Source organism: Rattus rattus, chromosome 1 (genome assembly GCF_011064425.1).
Source record: "Rattus rattus isolate New Zealand chromosome 1, Rrattus_CSIRO_v1, whole genome shotgun sequence".
NCBI lineage: Eukaryota > Metazoa > Chordata > Mammalia > Rodentia > Muridae > Rattus > Rattus rattus.
Window position 1 is genome coordinate 94,005,217 of NC_046154.1, and position 25,107 is coordinate 94,030,323.

A 25,107-nucleotide genomic window follows, 5' to 3' on the forward strand; every position below is an offset into this window, starting at 1 on the left:
TTAAGAGCACTAACTGCTCTTCCCAAAGGCCTGGGTTCAGTTCCTAGCAACCACATGGTGGCTCACGACTATAACTCCAGTCCCAAGAATCCGATGTCCCCTTCTGGCTTTCACGGGCACCAGCTGTGCATCCATGCAGAAAATAACCACTCACTTACGTAAAATAAAACTAAAATAAAATAATTTTATACACTAAAAGAACAGCGGGCTGCTGTGTTGTTTTAGTTATAATAATTTACTGTTCACCGCAGACTTGCCGTATAGAATGGGTCCTAAATCACCGCAATGAAATAGGTGAGCGAAAGATCGAGATAGAAAAAACACCAACTTTATCAGTTATTTGTGCCATCACTGCAGCAAAAATCCCCAACTGAAGACCCCAGGCAGGAAGGGTTTATTTGGGCTTCCAGTTCCAGGACATGCAGTCCACATGAGCACAAGGATGGTGGCAGGAAAGCGAGGTGGCAGGAGAGCGAGGTGGCAGCGGCTTGAGGCTGCGGGCCACAATGCATTCAGTCAGGAAGCAAAGGAAAACAAACTCTGGTATTCAGCCTGCTTCCTTCTTTTATTCATCAGGTACCTCTGGGCATGGAATAGCCATTAGGGAGTGGCTTCCCACCACAGTTAACCAAACCTAGAAGCCCCTCACAGTCAGTCCTAGAGGCCTATCATCTCCTTCCACATTTTGCCATGTTGACTATATCATTCATCACACCCACTATCATGACATCATCCAAGGATCCAGACTAGGAATGGAGTGATTAGGAATGCTGTGTGAGCCCTGCACGGTGCACTAGCAGGCGCTGTCTCACTCCACACAGTAAGATCTGTGGACTGGTGAAGGCTAATTTTTAATGTTGTTATTACGGAGTGCCAAAGGTTCACATATCTTTTTTACTTTAAACTTATTTTATTTCATATATATGAGGGTTTTGCGTGCGCATGCAGACACACACACACACACACACACACACTCCTGGTGTCTACAAAAGCCAGAGGACATTGGATCCTCTGGAGCTGGAGTGAGAGGCAGCTATGAGTCTCCACGTGGGTGCTGGGACCTGAACACCCACGAGAGCAGCAATTGTTCTTAACTGCTGAGCCGTCTTTCCAGCCCTGACATTTCAGTGTTGTTCTAGAACTCAGTATGGCCAATTTTCTCCCTTAGCTTTTGTACTTTTGTGGTATTGAGATGTCAAGCCAGAGAAGAGGAACGCAGGAGATTGAGACAAGGCAGAGATTTACTGATTTCTCTGTCTGCTTGTCCTCCCTGCTCAAGTATTCATCAGACCAGTACCTGTTCCTTTCTGAAAGGATGTGACTGGTTTCTCGTGGAATATGTATTTCTGGTTGGCGATGGTGTTTTTTGTTTTCTGCAGTGCTGAGAACTAACTACACAGTGAACGTTTCACATGTTAGATGGCTGCTCTAGCATTGTGCTAGGGCCCCATTCCTTCTTATTTTTGGTTTTTTGTTTGTTTTATTTTATTTTTTAAAGATAAATGTTCGTTATGTAGTTCAGGTTGGCCTTGAACTCTTGATCGTCTTACATCAGCCTTTCAAGTGCTGGGATTAAAGTTTGCAACACCATGCACAACTTCACAAAGCAATTCTTGAAAGCACATATTAACCTTCTAAGGAGGCACACATACCTCCCTCTGAAACACGTCCTGTGGCCTCACAAATCAGCTGTTTAAAATCAGAACCACAGTCCAGTGAGATGGCCTAGTGCCACCACGACTGATGACCTTTTTCTCATCCCCAGAACGAGAGAACTGATTACCACATGTTGACCTCGACCCACACACACACACACACACACACACACACACACACACACACACAGAGAGAGAGAGAGAGAGAGAGAGAGAGAGAGAGAGAGAGAGAGAGAGAGAGAGAGAGAGACCATAGTGAGAATTTAGGTTCCTTAAAAAAAAAATCTGGTTATGTTATGTGAATGTTTTTGTTTTAATTCCAGGTGTGAGATGTGGGGCTGCTTCGGATTGTCCACAACAGCTGACTATGATTTGTCTCGTGCTTTGGCAAAGGTGTGATTCTCCTGGCTGAAGAGAGTTTATGTTTGGAATTCTGGAGACTCTGAGAAGCTATAAAAATGCCAGAGCCCTGAGAGGCTGCTGCTGGTTCCTGCCTTTGCATTTCCTGGTTGGAGATATCCTGACAATAAAGATTGGACTAGCCCCTAGGAATGCCCCTAACCAGCAGGAAGTAGCCTAAGAGATTCATGGCCCCTTTCTCTCTAGCCTTCTTTCTCACCTGCCTAGTGCTGAGGGGTTGGATGGGATTGGGTAGAGAAAGATGGTAGATATAAGAACCCAATAAAGTAGCCAAAAGGTATGGCCACAACACACACTGTAATTAAATCAATAAAATCAAAGCGTTCTACTTTCCTGACAGAAACACAGACAGGGTGGATTTTACACCTGTTTGTGAAGATGGCCCTTATGAGAAGGAGTTGCCAAAAGACAGACAAACACAAGCAGTCCCATCCAGTGTGAACTTCACGCAAACACCTGCTCCTGTAAGCGCATCCGTGCAACAGCTCTGCACCCTCTGGATTAAGGTGCTAAAAGCAGGGATGCTAGGGGCCAGCTGAAGCAGGCCGTGCCTACAAGGGAGACACAAACGCTTTCACACAAATCTGGGGAGTGGGGTTCGAGACAACTCAGCTTCCCCACGGTGACAGAAAGCCCAGCTCCCTGTTTCAGCCAACACGTCTAGCTTTAATCAACTCCAAATGCAGGGAGAAGCAGGAATCGAGTGCTCCAGGTTTCAGTTTAAACAACAATGCTTCCTGGGGAGGTAGAATTATCCTACCCTGATTGTTCTGGTGACCGTACAAATTTATATCATACTAAATTCAGACATCAAAAAACAGATGCCAATTTTTGTTCTCTGTTCATTAAATTCTCCCTTTAAGAGGGATTTCTTACAGAGAATTCCTGATTGCCCCAGAATGCTGGAAAAGGGTCTGATTCCAGGAGGAGCCTTGACTGAGCCCAGCTGCTGCTGCTGCTGCTGCTGCTGCTGCTGCTGTTGTTATTGTTGTTGTTGTTGTTGTTGTTGTTTTGCTGTTTGTTTGTTTTTAACGATGCACAGATCCCAAAGTGTCCTTGAGTCTCTGACAAATGGGCTTCTTGCTGGCACATTTCATCAGTCTTCAAACAATCATAAATGCATTTACATCTCAATTAGGTCTGAGCTGTAATACCCCTCTAACACTCATACATGATGGCTTTAGAATTAAATAAAATGCACTCTGAAAGGCCTAAGTAGAAAACTTATGGCCCAGAATGGAGCATGGGGAGAGTAGGCTGGGGCAGGGAATGAAGCTAATTAGGTCTATTTTAAAATCTCCTTATATTTGGTTTAAATGATTGTGAATATTTAGACGGCAGCAGATCTTTTCCAAAAGTTCTCTTGTAAAGGCAGAAGATTCTAGGTTTGAGTCCCATAAATCTATCCCCTGTAGGTAGGAATGACTATTCCTGACCCCAGGACCCTTGTCTTCCTCCTTTACTATGCACTAATTGGCTCCTGTGCATATCCGGGGTTTACCCTAATGGGAATTATTGCATAAGGTACTTACTACCCAGATAATCTGGAAGTCTGGGAAACTTACCTAACCTCCGGAAACAGCTGTAGGATAGAATGACCTTCTGGACTTCCTGCATACCTGTCTCTAAAAGGGAAGATGACCAACTGGGTAAGAATGACTCCCATAGGATCATATATTTGAATATTTGGTCCCCAGTTAATAGAACTATTTGGGAAGGATTAAGAGGTGTGGCCTTGTTGGAGGAGGTGTGTCACTGGGGATACACTTTGAGATCACAAAATCCACAGTATTTGCAGGTAGCTCTCACTTTCTGATTCATGGTTGTGTCTCAAGACGTAAGCTCTCAGCTACTGCTCCAGCGCTATGCCTGCTCACCTGCTGCCACACTCCCACCATGGTGGTCAATGGTCACGGTCTCACCCTCTGAACTGTAAGCCCCGGTAAACTGTTTCTTCTGTAAGTTGCCTTGGTCACACAGTGTCTTAGCATAGAAATAGAAGAGTAACTGAGACACCCACTTAAAACGATTCCTTCAGTAGTCAGGCTACCTACAGCTTTAGCTTAGGGAAAAGAAGAGAGCTACAGCTAGCCAGAGGCAGCCAGGAATGTCTAAGCAAGAAAGGTAATAACTGAGGGATAGAAATCATTTTCCTCCTGGTTTCTTCTCTGTGTCTTCATTTCCTTCATCAGAACCGATGTGGATCTGATATATTTCATTCTCACTGTTAATAAGGCTGGAGCAAGAATGTGTATGGTGGTTGTGAGGATGCAAGAGTGTGTTCTGTATCCAGCCCCCAGGATGGTCTCCTTCATCTGCACCACACTTGTCCGTCTATTGTTAGTATGGTGGAGTTCTGAAGTTTCATTTGATTCCTAGCACTAGGTTATAAACACGCATGTGCAGACTTCAATGGCCATGAACTCATCTCACTCCACTAGGGATGACAACCATTATCATGTCAGGGGGCAGAAACTCAGGGAAGCTGTGTGCCTGACTCCATGGCACTCAGTCAAGAGCCACCTCTCTCAAATCCCAGCTTCAGTTTCTTGTCACTTACAGAACACACATGTTATCCCAGCCACCCAAAGCCTGACGCCCTCACTGCTTCTTGGCCTCAATGCTGTCAATATCAAATCCAGAAGAAGAAAAAAGAAAGATAAAAGAAAAAAAAAACTCTGGCCTTTGCCCATGGGGTTAAAATTTCAAGCATACATTTTCCTCTAAAGGATAACATTTTTTTGGTAACCCTCAAAGTTTTACATTTCAGCCCTGAACTTAAAAATAAAAAGAATACTTAGATGACTGGTTATACTTTAGCAGACTGGGATGGGGATGGGGAGCGATCCCACCACCTAGAATAGTAAATAAGCCAGTAAAAACGGCTATTTAATTTTCCAGGAAAAAAAGTGGGGAGGGGGCAGGTTTTACAAACGCCTTGAAGACATTTGGTCAAACACAGATGTAGGCTCAAAGGCACTCAGGGTAATGACATCATCTGCAGTGGGGGCAGGGGAAGCAGAAGGGCCTGGCCCTAGGACTTTCATCCAGGCTTTAATCTTGAGACTCAAATGGCTTCTCTTTTTGCTTCAATGTTAGGCAAAGGAAAGGTGATGGCCTCCCTGTGTCTTTCTTCTTGCATATATGGTACTTGAAGCACTGAAACATAAGGCCAAAGGCAAACCCAGTATTTTTAATCCATGTTCAAACACTACGCAAATATGTTATTCTCCTTTCTCCATGTCTTTCAATCTTGTATTTCTATGTGTGTGTGTGTGTGTGTGTGTGTGTATGCTCACACATGTATATGTGTTCACAGAGACTAAGTGTATATTGTATATTGTGTTCATATGCGTGTGGTGTATGTGTGAGTGTGTATGTGTGACAATGTGTGAGTGTGTGTTTATGTGTGTGAGTATATGTGTGTGTGTATATATGTGTGAGTGTGAGTATGTGTATGAGTGAGTGTGAGTATTTGTGTATATATATGAATATGTGTGTATCTATATGTGTGAGTGTGAGTATGTGTATGAGTGTGTGTATATATGTATGAGTGAGTGTGTGTGTGTGCATGTGTGAGTATGTATGAGCATGTATGTGTATGTATGAGAATGTGCAAGTCTGAGAGTATGAGTACGCGTGTGTATATATGTATGAGCCTGTGTATGTGTATGTGTAAGTATATGTGAGTGTGTATATGTGTGTGAGTAGGTGTTAGTGTGTGTGTGTCTCTGTGTGTGTCTGTGTATGTGTGTATGTGTGTATGTGTGAGTGTGTGTATATGTGTGAGTATATGTGAATGTGAGAGCATTGTGTGTGTGTGTATGTGTATGTATGAGTGTGTGTATATGTGTGAGTATATGTGAGTGTGTGAGCATGTGTGAGTTTATATATGTGTGTGTGAGTGGGTGTTTGTGTGTGTGTGTGTGTGTGTGTGTGTGTGTGTGTGTGTGTGTGTGTGTGTAGGTAATGGCCAAGGATAACTGGCTGTCATTCTCTAGGTTCTACAACTTTTTTTTTTTGAGACAGAGCTCCTCATTGGCCTGGAGCTCAGGTAAGTCTGGCTGGTCAGTGAGACCCAGGGATTTGTCTGTCTCTGCCTCTTCAACACTGGGATTACAAGTCTCACCACATCCATCTTTTTTAAATAGGTTCTAGGGATCAAATTCAGGTCCTTGTGTGTGCAAGAAAGGTGCTGTATGGACTGGGCCGTCTCTCCAGCCTCTGTCCCTCTTCGTTCATCGCTGTCCAATATTCTCCTTATGAACATTTTAACTTCCCAGGGGACTGCTGGAGAATGCAGAGGTAATAATTAGCCCAGGACACATGTAGCTCGGACCTGCACCGACCCACAGCAACCTCTGCTCCACTGACCTTTCCTGTCTGAGATAGGATTCAGCTGCAGGACACGCCCAAGCTCAGAGTGTGGTGAGAGACCTTTTCTCCACCCAGTGCCCTGTGCTGTGTGGCCTGTCCCCTACAGTCTGCCCTTGTTCCCGTAACCTCCACCCAGCACAGTGCAGCATCTGTGCTTTGAGTTATGTTACAAATAGAGACTGGGTGAGTCTCCCAGAAATGAAGAGCTGGCTCAGACAATGGATGCTACAAATAAGGACGCCTGGATGACACACCTGGGGGAATAAACTCCTTTTGGATATGCCAATGACAAGCCGTGCTTGTATGCGTGCATGCAGGTGGAGGAGAATCCTTAACTATTAGTAATAATCACACATCAGCTGATGCGTACCCTGATCTGATTAGGGTCACAGCTGAGCAGCTGAAGGTGACCCCGTGAGATCTGATTGGCTAATTTGCAATGACCTATCTGCACCTATAGATAACATCACCACATCATGAACTCCTCTCCAAGCCCCCACCCCAGGGCTGTTGAAAATATAGCTACTTATTGGGTATGGTTTACACATGTATGTGACACAGGTGCTCACTTGTGAGAGAAGTTGACTTGACATATTTTCTCTCAGTCACCACCTTAATTTTTGATGTAGGGTCTCCTCACTGAACCAGAAGCTCACCTTCCCAGCTTGTCAATCTGCACTGGAGATATATCTCTGCCCACCCCTGCACTGGCCCACTCCCCCATGCCTGGTTCTTATGTGTGGGTCAGGGATCCAAACACGGGTCCTGGTGTTGGCATAACAGATGTTTTACCCACTAAGTTATAATCTCTCTAGCCCTAGAAATCTCCTTTACTGCATCTCATGCCTTCACTGGGTTGCTCTCAGAAAGCTTCCTCAAAGGAATTTTATAGTGTATAGTTTGGGTCAGCCCAATCCTGGGCAAACCTCTCAACCCACTCAAGCATCAGTAAAAAAGCATCCCACCCTCTTAGTCAATCACAGTTCCTTGCAAACCCTCACAGTCTGTTCAGACAATCCAGACAAACCCTCTGTAGTCGCCCATCTAAGACCAAGCAAATTCTCCTAGAAGCTGTCATTAAGTGATTAACAGACAGAATTTTCACTCTATTAAAGTGGAACTAAGCAAGTACTCAAGGTAATCTCTAACTTCCTCCCACAAGTCTTTAAACTCTAGAGGCCAACCTCAGGGCCCAGTGAATCAACCATGACGTTCCATTCCCAGAAAAGGCCTCCTGTTGGTCAGCTACCCGATGTGCGGATGTGGATGCAGATGCGTCTGCGCCATCTTCAGGCTGGGCTGCCTGAAGATGGGACTGAATTTGCTCAACGGGACTGAATTTGCAGCTGTTTGTTTAAACTCTTAAGATGCCATGATGTGCAAAGGGTATCGATGAAGACTCAGGTCATATCTTTCTTTATGATTGATCTCTAGCTTTAGCAATGGTCCTCAAAGTGAGTTCCCTAGGAAGGCAGCTGGAAACAGCTGGAACTCGCTAGAGAGGCAAATCCTCCTGCCTCCTTCCCAAGTCTACTCGTTCAGACTCAGGAGTGGGGAGCAACAATCTGTGCTTTAAAGAATCGATCCTAAGGGGAATGTGAATCACTGTTCTGTACCTCATGAGTATACATGTACACACGTGTACCAGCACATGCAGACACACACACACACACACACACACACACACACACGAGAGAGAGACAGAGACAGAAACAGAGAGACAGACAGACACAGAGAGACAGAGACAGAGAGACAGACAGAGAGACAGACAGAGAGACACAGAGAGAGAGACAGAGAGAGACAGAGAGACAGAGACAGAGAGAGACAGAGACAGACAGAGACAGAGAGACAGAGAAAGAGAGAGACTATCAAATGTCTGTCACTGCTATTCTAAGAGCTGTTGCCAGCAGTGTCTCTCTGTACCTGAGGCTGACAATAAGTCAGGATCATCTCAAGTGCTCTGATGTGAGGTAGACTCAGATTTGCATACCTGACTTAACATGCCAGATTTGCATACCTTGGGTAAACATTCCTCAAGGTTCTTCTATAATAACAGTCTTTGAGGTTCTGTTGATTTAGGAAGCAGCCACACACACCCACTTGTGAACATTTTGACTTAAAATCATATCCATGACTCAACCTGGTATCAAAAACATTACAAAGGGGTGTTTGTTTGTTTGTTTGTTTGGCTGGGTTTTTTTTAAGAATCTAAACATTTGGATACCAAACTCACGAATCCCTAGTGAAAATACAACCTTATGAGTAACCTAGGAGAATGCCCAGAGGACTACTTCGCAGCCTCTGAATGTATAAAATTCTGCGAAGCCAGTGCATATGGACAACAAACTGTAAAGCTCGAAGCCCCACCCATCTAAAGGTCACAAAATGCCTGCCTGTTGACCAAAAGGAATCGCATGTGACCACAAATCTTTTCAGTCTTTAAACTCATCCATACTCTTCATTTAAATTGGAGAGCCTTTGTCTAAAGATTAGATGTCTGGCTTCTCTTGAAGACGAGCTGCTGTATAACCCAGAAGACCTGTTCTCATACAGAGAGACAGAGACAGAGAGGCAGAGAGGCAGAGAGACAGAGACAGAGACAGCATAAACCATCTGAATCCTCACAGCTCAGTGGTATCTGCTTTGTAGGGCTCTGACTTTTCCATTCAGTGTCCCTGATTACACACTTGGCTCCTCTAACCTACAGAGTTCACAGCTTCAAAAGGTCCTTGTTGGGGCCTGGAGAGATGGCTCAGTGGGTAAAAGCATGTACTGGATGAGCATGAGAACCTGAGTTTGAATCCCAGAACACACATAAAAAGCCAGGTATGGTCTTGCACAAGCCTGTAACCCTGGTCCTGTGGGAAACAGAGACAGGAGGATCTGGAAGCTTGCTGACCACCAGCCTGGCTCTAAGTTCTGTAAGAGACCCTGTCTCAAAGGAATGCTGAAGAGCATGGTAGGGCAGATCACCTAGTGTCCCCCTCCAGCCATCAGGTACCCCAGCGCCCCGCTCCTCCCCCCACAGGAACTCTGTTACTATTGTCAGCCTACTGAAAACTCTAGGCAGATAGTATGTTCATCCAAAATTTCCTAATTTGGCAGAAATGTTGAGGTTGACAGAACTGTCCCTTTGTGTCTCTTTCCTATTTCAAGATGCATGGGTTCCGAACTATTTATTTACTGTAAATAGAAACCTCAGTGCATGCTCGCAGGATGCCTGCTCTGAGTGTGAGTCAGGGAAGCCCTCGAACCACCCTGACAGCAACTCCACGACCAGGCACCTCTCCTTATCCCCATCTCACAGATGAGGAAGCCCAAGGGCAAAGGCATCACGCCAATACTAATGAAAAGACTAGAGTCCGAGCCTGGAACCCATGCTTGTAACTACCCTCCCAGATTGTGCAAGGCCCTGGCAGCCTTCAAGAACCTGTCTTATGCACCATGCCCACTTGTTATCTTAGCCAGAGTCATGTCACATAAGGTCATGAGTGACCTTACTGTGTCCGACAACCTCCCCCCAGAGCAATCAGAGGTGAAATGGGAATAGCTCAAAGGATCCATAGCGGTGCTCCCCAAAGTACTTGGTAGCCCCTCTAAAAGGGCAGACATGCTCCACTGACACTGGTCACTCTGACCCATAACTCCCACCGCTTGACTTTTTAACTCCCAGATACAAACAGCTATCCGTAGAGTTCTGTGACCCTTATGCTTGCTTGTGTAAGGCTCCCTTGGCATGCTTGGGACCTGTAATGACCCTGAGAGGTCCCAAGGTGACTCCTAGTCACTGGGCAGCCTTGCAAACTCAAGCCAGGGCAAACCCTTTCTTTCCACTAATATCCTTACTAAGGGCCTTTCCATGGAGTTGTAAGGGCACTGTGCTATGTCTGTCTCTGAGATGGAAGTAGGCAACAGATAAATACCCAAGATTCTTAATTCTCTAGCTCTTTGTCACCTAGAACCAATGGAGACCAATGACACAGGTCCACGGGGATGTGTGTGTGATGGATCTGACAAGAATCAGTGTTTGTTACTAAAAGGCTTAACTTTGGGTCTCTAACACCTCTGGATCCCTGACTTGGGATCTTGGGGTGAGTCATATGTGAAGTTTGGCAAGGGCTTTTATGCAGCTCAAACGAGCCAACCTCAATGGCATGGGTCAATCACAGGATGTCAGCCTCCTGGGACCCTAGGGCCCTCTTTTAACTGAAACCTTGGGGACTTATTGAAAAAGAAAAGGGATAAAAAGATGAATCCAAGGAAAAACCAACAGATATTTTCTCTAGGCCCACTCAGGATAAAAGAATGGGGTCAAACGGAAGCCATCAACTTGCTAACTGAACCTGTAGGGAGAAAAGATGGTGATGGGATAGGGGCAGAGGGAGTGAAAGAGAGAGGGAAACCTCGGGGAGGGGGAGGGGATGGAGGGAGGGAGAGAGAACTTAAGCAAGATCTCAGAAAGTCCCGATTCTATAAAAGTATATCCAAGCCCATGTACCTCCGAGCTCACCACTCTCCTCTGCCCAGGAGGATCCAGGCAGGATATACCACTGACACAGAAAACCACTAGGCATCAGGAGAGGCCAGAGCTTCCCCAAACTCTTCCCCATCTCACTGTGTGGGTCTCTGGACGCTCGACTTTGCCGTGGAGACACAGAGACTCGCCTCCACTTGTCAGAATGGAAGCAGTGTGTAGACCATTGTGTGAATTGTAAGGTTTTGTACAATTGCGAAGGGAGATTTTTGTCATTCCACTGAGTGTTCCTAATACATGAGGAAACTCCACATGGGGAAATGTGGGTTCCATTAGCATTCTACATTTCAGTACATGTTGACACAGTCATGTTAGGGTCTTTTTTCATGGGGCCGTTACCCAAGAGCCTCTGTGGCATTTAGTCATTTTCACTCATGCCCAAGAAAAACTCTCTCCCCCTTGGATACGGAAACATAAACACCTTCCCCAAAGTCGGCTTCCATTGAGACTGAACAACTTCTTCCCCAAGAGAATGTTACTCACTGGGTTAGAATTCGTCCTGGCTGCTGCTGTGCCCTGAACCCAGGTTTGCAAGACTCTGAAGGATTTACATCCCGTGGTTTACTCAAGTTTCTCCAGTGCTACACAACCAGTCTGTTGTTGTCTCTGGTTCACACCTAGGCCGTAGACCACCTGCATGGTGCCCTCGTGAGAAAAGATGAGGTACTGCGGCCACCTTAGTTCATGGCTGTTCTGTGGGTTGAACCCTGATTTTGACATTTAATGTTCCAACAGTTGTCTGACGTGGCCATCTCTAAAATGGTACAGGAGAGCAATGTCTACTCTGTAAGCTTCTTGCTAGAGTTAAATGAGATGATGTATTTCTAAAAGGATTTCATGAGGGCTGGAGAGATGGGTTGGCAGTTGAGTTCTTTCTGTTGTTGGAGAGGACCCAGGTTCAGTTCCCAGTACCGACATCAGGTAGTGCATATCATTGGTGACTCCAGTTTCAAGAGATCCAACTACCTCTGGACTCCTCAGGCACATTCACTCATGTTGCACATAAACTCACACGTATACACATAAGTAAAATTTAAAAAGCAGTTTATGGGGGCTGGGAAGACAGCTCAGTGGGTAAGGTACACTGGCTGTGCCTGGAGCCCTGAGTTCAGATTCCCAGCACCCATGTAAAAAGCCAATCACAGGAGCACATGTCTATATCCCCACGCTAGAGGGCAGAAACGCAGATCTCAGTGGCTGGCCGGCTGGTCTAGCAAAATTAGGGAGCTCTAGGTTCAACAAGAAGCTCTGCCTCAGAAAAACAAATAGAAGACAAGAGAGACATCCACCATCCAGCTCTGTCCTCTATAATACACACAAAAGGCAAAGGCAAGTGCATCTACATACCCTTACATATACATGCACACAGATAACACATATATGTATATGCACATGCATGCATACAACACACACATACATATGCACGCAGATACGAAATATGTATACCCACAAACACACAGGTAACACATACATACACACACATGCACAGATATACACAACACACATACACATGCATATAGAGAACATACAAATGTGTACACATAATAGACACATATACACACATGTGTAGAGATAACACACATGTACACACACCACACACACATGTACACATACCACACACATGTACAAACAACACACATACACACAGATAACACACACATACACATGTATGTCCACATGCACACAGATAATACATATGCACACAAATAACAAACACAACACACACATACATACACATCAAGATAATACACAGATGTATACACACAACACACATACACATGCACACAAGTAGCACACAAATACACATATGATTCATACATACACACACTCGTGAACACATGTGCACACAGATAACATACATACACACACCACACATATGCATGCACACAGATAACACACACATACATACACACTCTTCTGTCTTTCACCAGGCTCATGCTGCCAACTGACTTAACTTCTTGCCTTTTCCTTTCCCTCATTACTTGTTCCAAATAAATGATAAGCAAAAAAACAATAAACAAAAGTCCATGGTCATTGGGAAGGTTATGACGTTAGCTTCAGTGTTACTTCATCCACCCTCCAAACCTTGTTCACGTGACTGCTCTTGGGGTCAGGGGTGGGGCTGCTGCTCCACATGCCTTGAGCCTGGCTTCCGTGTCTCACACGTGAGGTCATGGGCACTGTCCTAAATTCTTCATCCACAATAATTGTTCACATGCTCTCCCAATTCATCCCTGACTATAAGCAACTTTGTGTTTAATTGAGGAGAGCACTTAACCCAAGGGCTTGTTAAAAGAACAATGTTCAGGGAATGGTGATGGTGGAATTCCTTTCCCCTCTTCACACTGTTGCCAGAAGCACTTGTTGGTTCTAAGGGTATAGATAGCTGTATATTATTGATATTATTATTATTATTATTATTATTATTATTATTATTATTATTATTATATTCCTAGAGATGAAAGGGCCATGAAGGAGGAAAGACACTTGCCAAGGATGGAGTTGCTCTTCTTTTGATGGGACACGAGAGCCTTCTAATCTCATTGATTAGTCTCAGGCCTGACTTAGCAGATTCAGTGGCACCGCCACACCCAGTTAGCCATCCACACTAGGTGCTTCCCACAGATGATCATGCAGCAGCTATCCGGGTGTCCTGGGCGACACCTGACCTTTCAAACATTAAGCTTGGGGCTGGGAGTGGAGGTACACACTTTTAACCTCAGAACTCCAGAAGCTCTGACAGGTCTGCATAGTACGTACCAGGCCAGACAGGGCTACCTAATGAGATGCCCACCCCCTTTTAAAATTAAGCCCCCAATTAAGACCTTCCTTGGGTTGTTATCAGCATTGCTGATACCTAGGGTGGAGACACTCCACAGAACCCTGATGAATAAGCAGATGAATGGACCCTCGGATCCCAATCCTGGCTGCAGAATAAGTGATTTCAGAGTTGAAATGGAAAACAGAGCTGCCCCATGTTCAGCAATGTAGACAAGAGCTGAGGCCTCTGAATGAACATCACCCCATGGCAAATGTGGGCCAAAGTGCCTCACTTTCCTAGTCTTCAAAAGAAGAGACAAACTCCTGGGCCCATTTTATAGAGAGAAAAACTGAGGCTCAAACTCAAGACTGAGCAAAACCCAAGTAAGTGAAGATGTGGAAAGTTATTCTCTTCCCTTTTATCTCCAGAGGGACTTCAGGCATGTCAAGCTCTGGGGAAAGATTGTGAATGTCTCAGAACCCCCTGAGAATTCTGGGAAAGGGGCCAAGAGAGGCAAAGTTTGCTGAATCTGGAAAGCGTGTGGACTAAGCCAAAATGTGGCATAAAATTACTTACTGATTGTAGCCACAAGGCCACCATTGTTGCTCTCTTCTCTCTTAGCACTCTGTCTCTCTGTCTCTGTCTCTCTGTCTCTGTCTCTTTGTCTCTGTCTCTCTGTCTCTGTCTCTCTGTCTCTGTCTCTCTGTCTCTGTCTCTCTGTCTCTGTCTGCCTCTGTCTTCTCTCTCTGTCTCTCTGTCTCTCTCTGTCTCTCTGTCTTCTCTCTCTGTCTCTCTCTGTCTCTCTCCGTCTCTCCATCTCTCTCCATTTCTTTCCCTCTCCCTCTCTCTCCTTCTCTCTCTCCCTTTCCCTTACACACGCACACACACACACACACACACACACACACACACATACACACAAATACAGTCACAGTGATAACACTTAGAAAAATCTTCCCTAACAGATGTTGATCCCCGCCCTCCATTCCCCAGACTCCTCAACAACTCCTCAGGTTTGCAGGATGAACTCAGTCCCACAACTGAACAGGCATGGGTGGGCGTTTACCTTTTTATCTGCTCAAGAGAACACTGAGGGCCCCCTTAGATCATTGTTGAAAACTGCCTTGTCTGTGGCTGAGATTACTCAAGCCTACTTGGAAGGGGCTGGCTCCGGTGTTAGCTGCCATTGGCACTGTGCTCAGAAAGTGAGTCCTTTCATGGAGTCAGCTGTCCCTCAGGCATGCAGGGACACTGGTCATGCAGAGGCAGAAAATGCAACAACTGTTACAAACGGCCATCAGCAGCCCATGGAGTGCTTGAGTGTTCTCTGGAGCAGACACTTGTCAACAGTTGAAGCAGCCCTTTATCCAGTGACACAAAACACCCACCAGCTCCATGGCACCATTCGGAGCAAATTCAAGACAGTCAGTCACACTGCCTTGACACTGACTTTAGAATCCATGAGCAACTTCATTAACCATCAAAATGTGCATCCACTGTGTGGAAAGGGAAGAAAGGGACAAACAGCCTCCTTGAGTCCAAGGATCAAGTTCAAAGACAGCCTCAGAAGCCAAGCTCTGTACAGCTCTGTATGCACAGCTCTCTCCCTATGGCATAATCAGAAGAGTTTGAGAAAGGGGCTCGCTGAGCTACTGAGTCTACATCAAAAGTCCCTAAACGAGAAAGGCCTGCATGCAATTCGCCAATGAAGACTCCACCATCCAAAGGCGTTTGAAAACGTTTTCATACATCCGATGCTTCCAAAGCATTACACAGTATTTCTCCAACAAATTTATGTGTTTCCAGGGAACTCTTGGAGCACAGGGGAAAAAGTACTTAGGTGAAAGAATGTCTGCAGATCCTTTCGTGCCAACATTCCAGCAGACCTCCTTTAATTTGCCATTATTTCGTAGAGCGCCAGTAACCATTCCCTCATCCGCAGAGGAGATATATAATCCAGCTGTGGTGGCTCCAGTGAAAACCACATCTGTGGAACACTGGCAGAACTGGCCAGGCCTCTCCAGTTGAGGCAGTGTCAGACAGCTCTTGTCTGAACCAAGATGCACATGGTACAGTACTCTGAAAGTGCAGAACTTTGCCAAAACCGGATGCTCCTTTGTATGCCGAACCAATGGTTTTCAGATAACCCACACCGATGAGAAAGAGACTCTCCTCAAATGTGACTTCCAATCCCCAGCTGTCAGACGCCCCTGCCCTCTCTAGGGTAGTGGCCTGTGCCAGAGGCCTTGTTAATGTCAAACAGAGGAAGAAAACTGGCACTCCTGCATTCTGGGGGTGGGGACGTTCTTCCTCGCAGCTGGCTGGCTAGCCGGCTAGGAAGAGGAAGATTGCCACCCTGGGTCACCATTCTCTCCCTTCTCTGGAGTTGGAAGGCAGCGTACTAAAGGGCACTGGGTAATAATACTCCAGGAGTCCCCTGCACACACACACACACACACACACACACACACACACACACACACACACACACACACACACACACACACACACACACTTACTACCCCCTCTGTTTAGTCTATCTCTAAAGCGCGGCAGCAAGCATCTTATTTCTGAGCCAATTTTCCATGTTCAGATCTTCCTAGTCCCAAGTGTGCCCCCGGGGTTTAGTCTACAGACATATAAAGGCAAAAGGCAGCGTCGCCAAGCCTGGACAGACTTTCACCCCAGCACAGGGCCTGAGGCTACCGGGCTGGCATGTCCCTGGCCCTGAGCCCACAGGTCCCTGTCCACCCCAGACAATAGAACAAGAAAATGAAATGAAAAGTGGACTTACTGCTATGGCTTGCAGCCTCTCCTTGTGCAATTCCGCCTCTGCCATCCTGGAGAAGGGCACACGGGCAGGGGAAGAAGGAAGAAAAACAAAACACACGCTGTAGTCACCCAAGATGATGAAAGGGCACCCGTGGGGGGCTCAACTGGATCCCGGGGACAGCCTAAGGGCGCGTGGGGTCTGCTCCTGGGGGGCGGGTAAAGCTGAGCGCACGGCTGGCTCAGAGCTCAGCCTCGGTCTCCACCGGCGCGGCCGCCTGGCTGCGCCCCAGCGCCGCCGCGAACTGCAAGATCCCAGTCTCAACCGCCACCGCCACCACCGGCCGCGCCAGCCGGGGACGTGGGCCGCCGGCAGCCTCCGGGAGAGCGCGCTCGGCCGCGCTAGGTCCCCGCCCTGACGTCTCCGCGCCTCGCTCCGCCCCTGGGGTGTGGGGGACCCGTGGCTGCTGCTCGTCGCTCGCGAGTGGGGCACCTGGGGTGCTTGTGATTAGCGAGCTGGGGGGTTGGGGGCGCACAGCTGGTGCGCCTCGGTGGCCGCGCGCGCTGCGCTCAGGGTCTAGACAAGACCAGGCGGCGCCTCTGCTCTGAGCAGAGATGCCAGCAGAAGGGGCCTTTGGCAGAACGCGGGCCCCAGCACGTGTCCTTACATGCCGGCTGCGGCCACCCAGTATCCCCAGAGCCTTCTAGCTGGCTCCAGATGCTTGGGCTCCACGTGGGGGACATTTCCAATAGATAAATGCAGTCTTGTCCACGTGCTTCCGATGGTAGGGCCCTCAAGGGCAGGGTTTATTACCAGATAGGCCACCCTTCTGGTGACCCACCGACTGTAGAGGGCTCAGAGTTTGAAGCCCTCGGTGTCTTCCTGGACAACCAAATCCCTCTGAGCCTCAGTTTCCTTATCTGAAAAGAAGTGAAGGAGTGCAAATGACCTGGCAGAGGCTTCCTTAAAAATGATTGTGGCTAGGAGCCTGCGGAGATACCTCAGTGGGTAAAGCACTTAAGAGTAAGGATTGAAGTTCATATTCCCAGTTCCCGCGTAAAAGTCAAGTGGTCATAAGAGTCCCTGAAATATGAGGGAAGCCCACCAACTTCAGGTCAGGCACTAAACTCTAAGCTCCTCTGATGACAGGGACGTGTTGTCAGCACAGCCCCTCCCCCCCCCCGCAAGAAAACCATGCTGACAAGAAATGGTCCTTTCCCATATAGCTATGTATTAAAAGGATACCAAAAGGAGTGATGGGTGACAGAGGCTAGGAATCCAGCTCAATTGTAGAGTGCTCGCCTAGCCCGTATTGAATCAGTCCTGGGTCGGATTCTTGGGAATCGGGGTGGGGACAGGAATGATGGTACCGAAGACGGTGAACATACTTAAAGTCACCAAACTGTATACTTAAAAATGGCTGAAACAGCGAATTGTGTACTATGTATATTTAACACCAATTGGTTTTCACCAAAGGAGGGTGGAAGTAGAGATGAGGAAGGGGCGTGGTAACTCTTCAGGGGCCATCATTTGCAAAGCTCTGAATGTTAAAGCAGAAGAATTAGGGTTGGGACACAGTGCTTAGTGTCACAGCTAAGGAGCTGAGAGTGGCCACGATGAGAAATCAAATGAGGGGGAAAGTCAGCCAAGGACACAGATGAAGTAGAAGATCCGAAGAGCAGAAGGGAAAACCGGGAGACTTTCTCCAAAAGCCGCAGCAAGAGGACAGTAAACTTCGTCCGGAATCATGTGCTTCTGTGTGGTTCAGGGCAAAGTAGGCTGAGGAGAGGCTATAGGCTTCGGGAGTGAGGAGCTGGAGAGCAGTTATTCCAGAGCAGGAATTGCTTAGGAATCAGAAATGATACAATATGGAAAGTATGCTGCAGTATCAACTACCTTTTCCGGATCTTAGGGAGTGCGGAAGGAACAGGAAGTAGTCAATAGAGAGAAGCATTTTTAGATTAGAAAGAATAGAGAGTGCCTGGCTATCAAAGGGAATATTAGGCCTGAGAGATGCTAGAGAAAAGGAAAATACACATTAGTCAGGATGGTCTCAGGCTGGACCAGAGGGCATTCCTGTTAGCACCCCTCACCAGTTCCACCTTGGAATGGAGGAAGAATGCATGAGGGAGGAATGGGGAGGGACAGGAAGAAATTTTGAGTTGGAATTCTATAGAGTAGCTGGAAGCTTCGCCCTAGTTGGCTTGGCAACTAAGTGACTGATGCCGATGGAATTGGAGGATGGTGTATCTGAATGCTTGAAATGATTTAGAAAGGAAACGTGGGCAATGGGGGACACTAAAATATGGATTCTGGGATTGGATTGCTCAGCTAAGAGCAATGGTAGCTCTTCCAGGGGGCCCAGATTGCGTTCCTAACACCCACATGGCAGCTCACGCCTGAGATTCCAGTCCCAGAGAATCTGATGCCCTCTTCTGGCCTCTGTGAGCACTGCACACATGTGGTGTCCAGACATAATAGTAAGACAAATGTGTATTTTTAAAAAAATGGGGTCATAGGCAGCCATCTGTATTAGAGTTTTATAACCATGTGCACAGAATTAAATTTCTATATGGCAAGTTGGGAACTACAGATGGACTTTGAGTCATTTTGTTAATGAAGTTTACAGGACCGAAGGCTCAATGACCAATTGTGCGTACTTCCTCGGTGGTTTTTAAAGCATCTGAGACCCACTACTCCAAGACTATGCTCGCCCAGAACTGAAGATTGCCAAAGCAGGTACATCAAAAAGTCAAAGAAGGGAGAAAGTTAGGATGCCTGACACTGGGTTCGAGCCAGTTAGGAAGTGAGGCAGACACAGATTATTTTTAGCTGCCAAACTGGTGAACCCTTTCCAATTTTTGGGAGGATTCCCACATTTAAACCATATGAGAAGCAAGCCACGTCTCATCACAGAAGTGGGGAAATGCCAGACACCTGCTCCCCCAGATCTCCCGGAAGCTATGCATGGCCTGCAATCTGGATTTAACCAAACACGTGCACCTACCAGGACGTTTGAAGACAGCATTTTTGAGAATTTTTCAGGCTGGTAACTTATTTTTGGTCTTGTCCATGACCTAAACCTCTTCTATAGCTTCCTCAACTATTCTTCAAGCTACCGAATGCAAGGAGAGTGCCCTTCTTTTCTCCGTTTATCAACCAGAATCCACTTCAGTTGCTTGTCACTAAAGACCCCCTAGTGAAAGAGGAAGACACGTGAACCGTATGGCTGAGGCTCAGCCATCGAGCAGAAGGAGACTATTTTCTCTCCAACACTGTTCCCTTCCAATCTAAGTTCTAGCATTTGGAAACCATTGAACCCACCATAAACAAAGACATTTATAACCCAAATTATGTCTATTTTTAAAGACAGGGTCTCATGGAGCCCAGTCCAGTCTCAAACTCACAATATAGCTGTGGATGGCCTGAATCACTTATCCTTCGTCTTCCATTTCTCTGCTGCCAAGATTCCAGCTACACACCACCATGCCTGGCATATGGGAACTTAGGGATCCAACATTGTACATGCTAGGCAAACACTCCATCAAGTAAGCTACACCCCAATATACATTCATATTGTAGCTAGTCAATGCTAGGTATTAAGTGATTGCGTGATGTTACAGAGGTTTGACAGTCCAGTGCCACAGCTCTACTAGCTACTATTTCCCTTCCAAACATTTGAAATTTGGTATTAGATATTACAGAGGTGCATAATCTGTGTCACAAATCAGTGGCTACGGCTGGGATATTAAGTTGTGCTGTAGAGCATGATCCAGGGGGTGGGATGGTTTCTTTGATAGATGTGGCACTGTAAATCATCACACAGACTGAATCCAGAACAGTAGATATGCAGAATAAATGTTTTGCTGATAGACGTTTCGGGAATCTCTGTCAGGACAGGAGTCTTCCGGGAACTGCAAATGGGCACAGACTATTTTTCCTGTGGGGAAAATAGGAGCTTGGTAAGCCAAGAGAGGAATGACTTTCCAAAGTCCATCCTTTAAGAAAAAGTCAATGTTCTGTTGGGGAGTAGATAGGAGTGTGAAAATTATTAACAACCTGAAGGTGTCCTTACACAAAAGTGATTCTAGGGCATACCAGCATCTCCTGAAACTTTGCCTGGACTCTCTTTTGAATGAGATCACTTAAGACTACATGGTCGTTGAAAGCCTATGTAATATGTAGGATGGGGATGTCGAAGGGGAAGGGGGTTCGAGAGCTGAAAGGATAACGGGGTGTGTGCCCAATAAGAGTACATTATACAAATGCACGGACATGTCATCGTTAAGCCTCTTGTATAGTTAATACATATTATCTTTCAAAGTACATAATGGCTACACAGCATCCAAAGGAGGAAACCCACACTTGGTATGCCCTTGGCTCCTGTGGTTCTCAGTGCTTTGACGGGCCTTCAAGGATGCGCTGTTTTCCTCTGTGGATTCAAATGATAGGAACACATAGGGAGTCCCCGTGGAGCAAGAAGACAGAGAAAGGTTAAGGTGTCAAATGCCAGGGTGTGAGAGGAAGTAGGTTGGAGCTACTTAAGTACAACCAGAGACAGCACAGCAGATTTGGTGGAAGATCACTAGGCATGAGCATGTGTCTAGTAGATGGCTTCTTTTTCTACTGGTTGGCTTTGACAATGGCACTTTCATTTGACTGACGTGAGTTGCTAGTGCGAACTGGGTGGCATAAAGACAGTAAACAGGAGTTAGTGTTAGATGTTTAAGCATCATTCACATGTACCTCACTCCAGTGTATTTGCAGACAATATTGTACTATCTATAAGTCAGCTCAGAACAGTCTTGTTAATAAAAGCTTTGGAAAATGGAATTAGGAAGTAGGAGGTAGGCATGACATAGAATAGACATGAGCTGTAAAGACAAGTTGGAATCTTGGGCATCTCATGAGAATGTTGTGAGAAATAGGATGACAGATGTCAAGGGTTCGTATGGGCCACAGTTGGTGCTTCAGATACGGTGGGTCTTAAGGACTCGGTGTAATCATTGCTACAGTCAAAGGTCCAGAGACCAGATTGATTCAATGACTTGGTTTTATCCAAACATCATTTTAATGCATTTTTAAATGAAAAGAGATGGCCTATCAATATTCTTTATGATTTCGTTTTATGTATATGAGGTTTTGAATGCATGTATGCCCACGAACCACGAGAGCGAATGTATCTTTAGAGGCTAGAAAAAGTCATCAGAATCTCTGGAACTGAGCTACCACATGAGTGTTGAGAATCAAACACAGGTCCTCAGAAAGAGCTGAAAGTGGCTCTTAACCAATGAGTCATCTTTCAAGCTCCAGATATTTCTTTTTGGGATTCTCCTTCTAATGGTTAATATGTACCTATCATCATCTTTTGGAATCAGTTAATTAAATAAGTCTACATAAGAAGATACTTGCATTTTTTCCTGCCTCTACTTTCTAAATGGGTATACAAGTGTGTGGTACTGTCCCTCCTTTTACATGGTGCTGATGACTGAACCCAGGGCTTTAAGCACACAAGGCAAGCATTCTACCAACTGAGTTACATCACCAGCCCTAGAAAAGAATTCTTAAGTGGTCCAAAGAGAAAATGGGCAAATAATTATTTTTGGGTATTTGGGGAAAGAGCTCATGACTGTATAGTAAAAGTGCCCAGCTGTAGAGCTGATTCCAGGTCAAGGGTGAATTAGTTAAAAACTAGAAAGATCTCTGGAAAGGTCAGATCTACCCTAGCCTGGTGATCTGATGCCACTAGACACAGTTGGGTCATTGGCTTCACAGAGAGCTTAGAAGCCAGTCCAGTTTGTCCTAGCACAATGCCCATGATGTGCCCTGTCAGCATAGAATCCCTTTTTGTAGTGTGGTCATCGACACTTTCATTATTGTCCATGATTCCATAATGACCCGTGCATTCTACAAGTCAGCACTGCTGACCAGGGGATAGATTTCCTGCAGGCTTGGCAGTGGGGAGATTGTGGCCTGGCCATGCAATTCTGTCTGATCCAATGGCTGGGGAACCGACAATCACCAACAGAGGCTGTCTCCTCTTGATGCCCATTTCATTCAGGGGAGTCAACCAGACAGTCTCAAAAGTCACATCCTTACCAATGCACCACCACAGCCCCCTGGACAAGCTATCTTTCTCCAGAGAGGCTTGGAATAGAAAGACATGAGACAGAAGCTTAAATCCAGACTCTGACTCTTATGCTAACTGCCGCTGAGTATGACCACATACCAGCCACTTCCGTGCTCTAGACTTTACTCTCCTACCTGCACATCAGGGATGGGTTCTTTGTAGACTAGAAGTAGGAAGAGCCAGTTACCTACCTGCTTCTTGCTAGAACTGTGGGACAGCAGGCCGGAATGAAGGTAAGATTCCAAAGTCAGTGGCCTAGTTAGCTTTCTATGCTGTGGTAAAACACCATGACCCAGAGGAGTTTGGGAACAAAGGGATTTATTTCATTCCAAACTTCCAGGTCATGGCCCATCATGAAAGGAAGTCAGGGCAAGAACTCAAGCAGGGCAGAACTGGAGGCAGGAACTGAGGGAGAGATTGTGGATGAATGCTGGTTACTGGGTGGACTCCCATGGCTTGCTTATCCTGCTTTCATATACTATCCAGGGCCTTCTACCCAGGAGTGGATCTGCCCCTGACAGGCTGGACCCTGTCAATCATCAGCCAGAAAAAAAAATGTCCACATAAACTTGCTTACAGGTGATCTGATGGAGACATTTCTTTTCCACTTGAAGTTCCCTTTTCCCAAATGACTCTAGCTTCTGTGAAATTGACAGTACTAATCAGCACAGTTAGTGACTTGGGGATGCGACTTCTGGAGGCATGTTTGTGGCACTGCACAGGTTCAGTTTAGTAGGATAAAAGCCTGTGCCTTTACATCAGACAAAAAGGTGCTTTGAGCTCTGGATAGGTCTCTAAGAGAACTGAACCAGGAAAGGGAAATTATAATGGGCATCTGGGGCTTTCTTTGACTCCTGGATGACCCCTAAGTCATAAGTAACTAAAGACAAATAGCCCTACCTCCTGGTCTCCCCATTTAGTGAGCTTAAGGAAATGTAGAAAAGGCTATAGTGGTCTGAGGATGCAACTGGAGAAACAGAGAAAGGCAGGGAAGGAAACAGAAAATCTTGACTCTGTTTTGGGCCTGTTGTGTGTGTGCCAAGCCTATATTTGAACGCTATTTGGCATGCACTTGTTTCCACGTGTTCTCCTTTCTGCATTCATTCAAGGGCTAAATTTATCCCACTAGAGGGGAAGGCATACTTGAGGAGGTGGGGAGAAAAAGTTGTAGACACAAAGGCAGCTGCCTGTTGGGGAGCCAGAAGCACCAGGGAGCTCCCTGGAAAAAGGCAGGGAGCCAGCCCTCCAAGGGAATCTTCCCCACACCCTGAGCACAGGTCCCAAGCCCTGACAATGGAAGGCATCCAGGCTCCTAGGAGAGGTACGGGCAGGAACCAGACTCTAGATCTGGAGAAAGCAATTTTCAGACTCCCATGAGTGCCCAAGTCTGACCCAGCCCTTCAGGAAATGGAGATTCTGCAGCTCTCCATACCTCTCCTGGGACAGAGGTGTCTATCCCCTAAGTTGCTGATGAAAAGTTGACCTCTCCCCATCTCTCCCTGTTGGAAGTACCACTGCAGTTGTGTGAGGAGCAGCTTGCTAGGGTGGGTACACGGAAGGAGAATGGGGTGTCCCGCTGTCAGGATAGAATAGAATGCTGTGCAGCCATCACTGGGTAGAAGATGGCTCAGCCATGTTGGTGCTGGGGGGGCCTCCTGTGGTTGTTCTGTGTCTCCCTTCTTTGCATCCGGTTCCCCACTTTGCTCTCTAATTCCTTACCTCTCGCTCACCCCAAAGCCAGCTCCTGCTACAGCATCTTTGCAAATGGACAAGTCATTGTGAGAGGTAGCTTTTCCTTGTGACCAGAGTGTTCTCTGAGGGGGATTCAGCCTTTCCCGTAGTGTTCCTATAGAACAGGCTCTGTCTGAACTCTGCCTCCATATTTTGTGAGACACCCTTCTCTTTGTTAAGATAAGTGAGGGAAGGGTCCCCAAGACTCTTCTTTGTTTCAACTTCAACTAAGCCACCAAAGCCTCTGGCCAGAGTTTTCCCCCATATTTGGTCTGCAGAACCCTCTCCTCCTCCCCAGAGAACTTGACACCTTCTTCATCTGTTTGTAGCACTCCAAATTTGGTGCTTTCTCATACCATGAGCTATGCCTGGAATGTGGCCTCCCCCTCCTTCTTCTAACTTCCCAAGTCTCCTCTTGTTAACTTCACAGAGTTCCCAAAATCCCACCCACTCAGGGTATGTCTGACTGTCCCTTGGGGAAGAAGTGGTTATCCCGCCTAATTCCCAACATAATGTGCCACTGGCAAACTCATGGCTCCAAGAACCATGAAGTCACGGCTTTGAAGGAGATCTTGTCAGGATCTTGTCCCACAAGCCACTGTGATGGTTGTTTGGAAGTAAGGAAGCTACTTAAGCTAGGAGGAGCCATAGATTAGACAAGCCTGGCCAAGAGATGGGGTTGGGAGGAGGGAGAGAGAGAGAGGGAGAGGGAGAGGGAGAGAAAGGGAG

The 25,107-nt window shown here is 46.4% G+C and overlaps 1 protein-coding gene across 2 annotated transcripts in view; it reads right to left on the reverse strand.

Moving 5' to 3' along the window:
* Positions 1-25,107, reverse strand: part of LOC116901640 (paralemmin-2) — a 278,561-nt gene that overhangs the window by 129,501 nt on the left and 123,953 nt on the right. The window contains exon 2 of one of the 2 annotated variants that reach the window (XM_032903739.1): positions 16,542-16,587. The exons of the other annotated variant lie outside the window; for it this stretch is intronic. Coding sequence (XP_032759630.1) covers positions 16,542-16,587 — 46 coding nt within the window. The remainder of the gene's footprint in view (positions 1-16,541; positions 16,588-25,107) is intronic. 2 annotated transcript variants of the gene reach the window in all.